The 7,964-nt window shown below is 37.2% G+C and overlaps 1 protein-coding gene across 1 annotated transcript in view; it reads right to left on the bottom strand.

Annotated features, from left to right (window-relative positions):
* Nucleotides 1-348: 348 nt before the first annotated feature.
* The window catches only part of LOC138697907 (uncharacterized), a 31,897-nt gene continuing 24,281 nt past the window's right edge, over nt 349-7,964 (bottom strand). The window contains exons 3-6 of the mRNA XM_069823496.1: nt 7,335-7,443; nt 3,796-3,872; nt 3,585-3,723; nt 349-1,007 (exon numbers count right to left, since the gene is read on the bottom strand). Of these exons, the coding sequence (XP_069679597.1) occupies nt 928-1,007; nt 3,585-3,723; nt 3,796-3,872; nt 7,335-7,443 (405 nt within the window). The 3' untranslated portion in view covers nt 349-927. The remainder of the gene's footprint in view (nt 1,008-3,584; nt 3,724-3,795; nt 3,873-7,334; nt 7,444-7,964) is intronic.

Here is a 7,964-nt window from a genome sequence, read left to right as displayed (position 1 = left end):
AAATAGGGGGCGTCACTCATGAGGCAGCTAAGGGTAGAGTGGTCAGTTCCTTTACCCCTCCATTGCATACATCGCTGTCTAGTAACAACATAGTTCACTAATCAGACTTGAGATGTATGCAACAATTGTTCTTCCTCTGACACATATCATACGTGAGAATGTACTGTCTGATAGTACATGTACAGTCCGCGTCACCGTTTTTGGCGTGTGAAATAAGTAAGTGCGAGTGTTTTACATTTGCCGCAGTCAGTCTGATAGCTGTGTTTGGCAAATGGCTGATGTGATGTGTATAGGAAGTGGCACAATTCTCAGATGCACTAGCAACATGCTCACAAACATGGCACTATATATCTAGGACACACGCCAAAAACGCTGGCACCAGCTGTATCAGCCAGAACCTCGATCGGAAGTATTATTGAATTACTTAAATATACGTAATTTAAATTGAAACATAAATATAGTGTGTTCTGCCATACTTCTGTATTAGTGTAATAAAAATTAATTGTTTATTATTTTAAAATTATATTTATTATTATTTTATGTTGAGATTCATGGTTAAAAACAGCGTTCCCCAGCAAAGACAGTTCGATTACAAGTGCCCCCCTCCCAAGAATTTAAAAATCTGGCAACCCTATTGTAGTGCGAACTCGGAAGACAGTACACTACAGAAGAGAATAATACCGTGTTGCCATCAAACAGAATCAACAACATCTGCTTACTACAACTCAGTAAGACATCATTCTACTGTGGAAGGTGTTGTCTTTATCTCGTACACGTCTTTAAAAGCCAATAGATTATTGCTTCTTCGTCACGTAACCCGCACAATTATATCAGATACTCCGACATGCACCAACCACTATGCTCTCGAACTTCGTCTTCCGCTCTGAGATCAGGTACTTTCGAGAAGTGTCTGTCGGCTGTTTCTCCTCACACAGGCTCTGCTTCGCGTCGTTCTCTGAGTTCCCTATGGAAACTCTTGACCACCACCAGGAAGTAGACTCCAAGCACTGTCAACACGACCACACTGTTAAAGTCTGTCTGGCCGCTGTCAGCTGTCTTGGAATTTAACTTTAATAAGTATGTCTAAATTTATTTTCATTCGCAATGCAAGTACGTAATTTTGTACAAATTTAATTTGTATGGAAACATGTGAAAGTTATTAATACATCTTATGTCAAAGTGACAAACGACGTGATAGCTCATTTGACACAGACAAGTAGAAGTAGCCTACATCTCAGTTCCTGCGGAATAGACGAATATCTCTAGTTTGTTGCACGTTGCCTCAAAATACTATTTTGCAAACATGGCCAGAAACTGTCCTTGGGAATGTTGAGCTTATTCCAAATTCATAGAGCGGACGTAGGGCGAAGAAGAGAATACAAAGAAAACAAGAAGAAATAGAAGTTGGCAAAGAAGAGAAGAAAATATAGTATGAAAAGACAAACGAAAGAGAAGAGGACGATGACGAAAAGGAGAAGGAAGAGCAGACAAGAAAGAAGAGAAGGTGAAAGAGATGAAGAAGAGAAAGAGAAGTATTTGGTAAAGGTGAGAAGGAAAAAGAAGAAGCATGAAAAGAAGAAAAAGAGAAACAACGAAGAGTAAAAAAAAAAGATGAAACGATGGAGAGGGGAAGACAATAACATGAAAAGAGAAGACGGAAATAAAAGAGAATAAGAATAAGAAAAGAGAAATACGTAGAAAAAAGGCAAAGAAAAGACGACAAAGAAGAGAAGAAACGGAAAAGACGACAAAGAAGAGAAGAAACGGAGAAGACGATAAAGAAGAAGAAAAAGAGAAGACGACAAAGAAGAAAAGAAAAAGAGTTGGCGACGTAGAAGAAGAAGAAGAAGTAGAAGAAGAGGAAGAAAAGGAGCGGACGACAAAGAAGAAAAGGAAAAGAGTTGACGACATAGAAGAGTAAGAAAAGGAGCGGACGACAGAGAAGAGAAAGAAAAGGGGAGGACAAAGAAAAAAAGAAAAAGTTGACGACATAGAAGAGGAAGAAAAGGAGCGGACGATATAGAAGAGAAAGAAAAGGGGAGGACTACGAAGAAGAAAATAAAAAAAGAATTGACGACATGGAAGAGGAAGAAAAGAAGCGGACGACATAGAAGAGAAAGAAAAGGAGAGGACGACAAATAAAAAAGAAAAAAAGAGTTGACAACATAGAAGAGGAAGAAAAGGAGTTGACAACATAGAAGAGGAAGAAAAGGAGTGGACGACATAGAAGAGAAAGAAAAGGAGAGGACGACAAAGAAGAAAAGAAAAGAGAGTTGACGACATAGAAGAGGAAGAAAAGGAGCGGAAGAAATAGAAGAGAAAAAAGGAGAGGATGACGAAGAAGAGAAGAAAATGGAGAAGACCACAAAGAAGAGAAGAATATTAAGGAAAAGACGAGGAAGAAGAGAATTAGAAGATAATACGATAAAATAGAAGAATACAGAAAAGACGACAAAAAAGAGAAGAAAAAGGAGAAGGCAATAAAGAAGAGAAGAAAACGAGAAGACGGCAAAGACGGGAAGAAAAAAGAGACAAACAATGGAAGACGAAAGAGAGAACGACAAAGGAGTGAAGAAAAAAAGACGATAAATAGAAGACAAAGGAGGATGAGGAGAGAGTAAATAAAAAATTAGACTGTGAAAAAGGAACAGGCGATGAATAAGGATACTAACAACATTAAGAAAACTATGATGAAGGGGAAGACAAAGTGAAGATGGAGATTGGAAAATGAGGAAAATATAACGATGAAGAGGAGGAGATAAGGACGAGACATAGGACGAAAAAAGAAAAGGACGAAGGCGAAAGAGATAGATTATAATACCACAGTCTAGCATATACAGTCACGAAGCTTGAGTTGTTGAGGTTGCTAGGAACAATAGACTGTGCAGGTACTATTTCGCATTGTCTGTAATGAGGTGATTGTAGCGATCCTAGTGGTTAGCAACTATCTATGGATGCATATTTATTACATATTGACCTTCGTGACTATATATATTAGACTGTGATAATACTATGAGAAATAACAGGAAGGGGCAAAAGCGATTAATGAAGGAGAAGAAAAACAAAGAAGGATAGGAAAACGACAAAAAGAAGAAAAGAATATAAAACTTTCTTTAAAATTAAAACTTCAAAAGTGTTAAATATTTTTTTTAATAAAGGTAATAGGCTATACCTTATTGACAGACGGTATTGATGGTGACACTACTTCGGTGTCGAAACGGCAACTCCTGTCAATAAGGTATATTACCTTTTTTAAAATATTTGTGACACTTTTGAAGTTTTAATTTTTAAGAAAGTTTTATATGTTTATAATAAGTGTTAAAGTGTACTACAAAGACAAATAGAAGATACGAAAATCGAAAAGGAAACGACAAAGATGGAAAGAATGAGAAGAAGAAGGAGGAGAATGAGAAGAAGAAGAAGAAGAAGAAGAAGAAGAAGAAGCGAATTATCCGTGAACCAGACATACTGTACCATATTCCTTTTATTCCTGCCCTATTGTACTGATCATCTTTCATGAAACAGTAGCATAACACTGAAACAAAAATCTGTCTTCAATAAACCACGTAAGAGAGTGTACTTACCGACGCTGAAAATCCGTTTCCCAATGGACGACAGGAATCTTTTGGGATTGAGAAAGATTCGAACCGTCATTCCCGACACGACGACCACCAGAAAGACGACGTTGGCCGCGAGCCAGAGACACAAAATGACGGGCACCTCCTGCGTAAAACAGCGCGCTTTATAGTGATTTAGCAGAGTAACAAGGGTACAGGTGCAGGGAGAGAGACTCACCTTCACTGCGCCCAGGAGGAGCAGCAAGCTCATCACAATGTGCAGACCCATGACCCCGAGGAACGTCCACAGCAGCCCTGCACAATACCCGCACATCAAACTGCTGTTTCGAGTTGTGACACTTCAATAAATTACGACTTCTGCATCTGACAAACTGGAAGATCTTTTCAAATACGATACAACGAACACATCACAGCCATAATCAAATTAAATAATACATCCACCTATGCAGAACACATCACCTACTTCAACCACAACTACAGCAATATATGGAAAAATATGGAAATTCTACACATCGAACCGAAAAGCAAAAACTAAACATAGGCTAGGCCTACTAGAACAGTACGAAATATATCAACGTACTCACAAGCACAACACATCTTCAACACTCAACTGAATTTCAGAAAGCAAATCCTTTTCGACACAACAATACTACATGCAATCATATCCCCACCGCTACCCACAAAGTCCCTCACCAAGACACCAAAGAAGAAGAGATTGGCAGAACGCGCAAGATCTTACTACAAGTTTCATGATGTCAAAGGGGTGTAAATCAAGAATGAATAACAAAAATAATTACGTAAATAATAATTAATTTATCTCAGGAAATAACTGTTCCTCTGAAATGAAATATACAGAGTGTTAAGAAAAAATGTATCCAATATGCATCAAAACAAGAAAATAATGTCTAATAAACATAGGTCCTACAACACATACTTTCTGAGATCTGAATACTTGTTCATAGGAGGTGTATAATGTGACGTCTATTCATGGCAATGCATTTCTCTGCTCTACAATACAGCAGGATACCATATAATCATACCGTAGTTGACACCCCTGGCATGGAATAATGATACGTCGGAAGGAATACTGAAAACAAAAGTCTGGTTGCGGATATCAGCGGGATTCAGCAGAGATGGTGTTGTGAATTTTCGTAATCAGCATGTGTGGGCTGATAAAATCCTCTTGCAGTTTAAAAAATAATGCATCAACACCGATTCTCAATCAACTTACGGGCAACGTTCTTGGTGATAGATTAATAGGGTTGACAGATTAATAGGGGTGACCAAGAGATTAAATGGGGATCGTTATCAGGACTTTCTTATTAACGTATTAAAACAAATTTCAAAGAGTGCGTGATTCCTTACACCGAAGAGTAGAGGAATGCATTGCCATGAATGGACATCACATTGAGCACCTATGAACAAGTGTTCAGATCTCAGAAAGTATGTGTTGTAGGATCCATGTTTATTAGGCATTTTCTTGTTTTGATGCATACCATCACCTCCTAAAATGTTGGATACTTTTTAACACTCTGTATAATTTCACTTGTAAGTTTATTTTATGGATTACAGTAAATAGGAAAGCAAATAGTTGCATTTGATGTAGAGTTTATCATGGCCAATTTAAGTCATTCAACAATCCTGCACACAAAGAAGTCCAAGAACGCTTTTCGACTGCTTGGTCAACATTTTGGAGCCTCAAATTCTTCCTCACAAATAGGGCGTTCAGCATGAAAATTAAAAAGGGAAGTAATGAATAGCTGTATCCTTCCCAGCTTGCTGTACGGAACTTCGTCTCTAACAAGTAGAGAAAGAAAAATGTTAGAGACGTGCCAGAGGAAAATGAAGAGGAAGATTCTAGGCATCAGTTTGAATGACAGAATTCGAAATGAAGAGGTTAGGAAGATACAAGTGTCAAAGATGCCGCAAATCTAAGTATAGGCCATATTTTGAAAATGGACTACAACCGATGGATACAGAAAACAACAACTCTGGACTCAAGATCAGACTACAGGAGAGTAGGACGACAGAGGAGACGATGGGCTGATGACTCAAGTGTCAATTTTGCTACTAACTGGTCACCAAAGACAAAGGATGGAGAGGACGGGAGAAGTGAACTAAAGGGAGCACTGAGACAAGCACGAGGATCTTTCCAGAAGTGGTTAGTCGGAACTGCCAAAATACTGTAGTTACCTTGATAAGTTCAGGAGGATCTTGCCCTTAGGGATTTCATGGACTAATCCTGATCTTAAAATCGACATTTTTTTATTGATCTCAAATAAAGACTATGGGGTAAAATTATTTTTACTAAAATATTATATTGACAACATTCCCGGATAAATTGACTCATATGGACTGAATATAAATAAAATTCATCTGATACTTTAGGAAAAATCGTTGTACACAAACAGAAAGACAGACAGCATATCCGAAATCATTTTGTCGATATTAGGACACAGATTTTGATGATCTAAAAAAAAAACTAAAAATGACCTATAAAATGATCCAAAATGTTTTAGAAAATGACCTAAATGCTGAAAAAATTGCTTAAAATAAACAATCCTATACATAAGTAGTCAAAATCATACCTTAAATTAACAGCTCTCCAGACTATATATTATGGTATTCCCATATAAAAGTATAAAATTTCCCACACGAACACAAATTTCTCCACAACCTACAGTATGAGCTATAATTAATAATTTATTAGGCTATAATAAAATGTTTAACTACAATAGCATAATGTATCCCAATGATGGAGATAAAAATGGACGTTGCTGACTTCAAAGGAATTGCAGTTCAATTAGTTTGCTTGGGAGGCAGAGCGTATAACAACGACTCAATCATCTCCCATTGTATTTCTCGTTTTCCTTTTGACATCACTTACTATCGAGAAAATCCTTTCAGATTCTGCATTTGAATGGGGTAGTGTCAGTACTAATTTTACGAGTTTTCCTATATTGGGAAATTTTAGTTCGTTATTAAAGTCTTGAGCTTAAGTGATTAAAAACACCTTAAAATTTAAAATATGACCAAAACATTCCCTCAAAAATTAAGAAAATTACCGAAAAATTTCCTCGAAATTAAAAAAAAAATTACCTAAAAGATTAAAACAGCGAAAAATGACCAAAAATTACATTTTTATTTACGGCGTTGCAAAGGATGTGAAGAAAAAAAAGATGTCATGTCATCAAAATCCGCTCCCTGCTCATGACACATGTACTACAGCGAAAATCTTTCGGAACCGATGTTTACACCATCGAAATTCTTCGCGTAATCAAAAAGTAAAACCTACCAGAAAATCAATCTGAACTCTGACCACATGATTCCTTCAGAAACACCAGAAACCACAAAATCACTGTCTACATAAGTCAGGAAAGTAATCATAAAGTAAAACCTACCAGAAAATCAGTCTGAACTCTGACCACATGATTCCTTCAGAAACACCAGAAACCACAAAATCACTGACAACATAAGTCAGGAAAAGAGGGTGAGAAGAACAAAAATTAGAAAAAGAAAAGCCTTCTGATATAGACGACGATTTTTTTTTAATTATCGTCTTAACAATAGGCCTACTCTGAAATAAAACTATGATCTAAATATCCTAGTATATTACAAATATCACGAAATCATTAAGTTCTGCTCACAAGCCCTTGTAACATTCTAACAGAAAATTATGAGTTGCTATTTAAACTCCTATAAATCATTTAGGATGTCGTGATATAAATAAAAACTCTCTTGGAACATTATAATTACCTATTATTATCGGATCCTTTGCCTTCTTACTCGTTTCGTTGACGCTTTGGTCGTTGAGGATGTCATGAAGGTCAATAGCGGAAGATATAAGAAGATACGTGGACACTACCTGCAAGACAAATACAGTTTAGGGCAATGCCAAGTATACAGAGGATATTCACTTTTTAATGCCTATGCGTTGTAAATAGCAATAAAATTAATAAGTTTGATCATAAGTGCTGATTCTAATATTAGAATACCGAATATCCTCCTGAGTCTTGAGAGTATAGTATACTATAGCATACTGCATACATGATTATGATATAAGATGTTTGTATAGAGACCCGAAGTATAGTACTGTCCAAATTTCACGAGAGGATCCCTGCGAGGGGAGTATGGTCCTTGCGGGGTAAGAGGAGAGAGTAAGCCAGTAACTCAGCGTTCTTGAAGAAGCAGGTGGATAAGAGTGGCGTCATTCGCCGGCTGGGACAAGCAAGGCCAGCCGGTTCCATGTCGGGGATAGGTTTTAAGAGTGGGGGGAAAAACTCGCATTCCTTGCTCGGATCTTCTCGTGAAATGCGGACTGTATATATCTGCATTTGTGTCCAACTGTACATAACCTGCAGAATTTTTCAGTATTTTCTTTCATGT

Source organism: Periplaneta americana, chromosome 4 (genome assembly GCF_040183065.1).
Source record: "Periplaneta americana isolate PAMFEO1 chromosome 4, P.americana_PAMFEO1_priV1, whole genome shotgun sequence".
Lineage (NCBI taxonomy): Eukaryota > Metazoa > Arthropoda > Insecta > Blattodea > Blattidae > Periplaneta > Periplaneta americana.
This window is presented reverse-complemented; position numbering and strand designations above follow the sequence as displayed.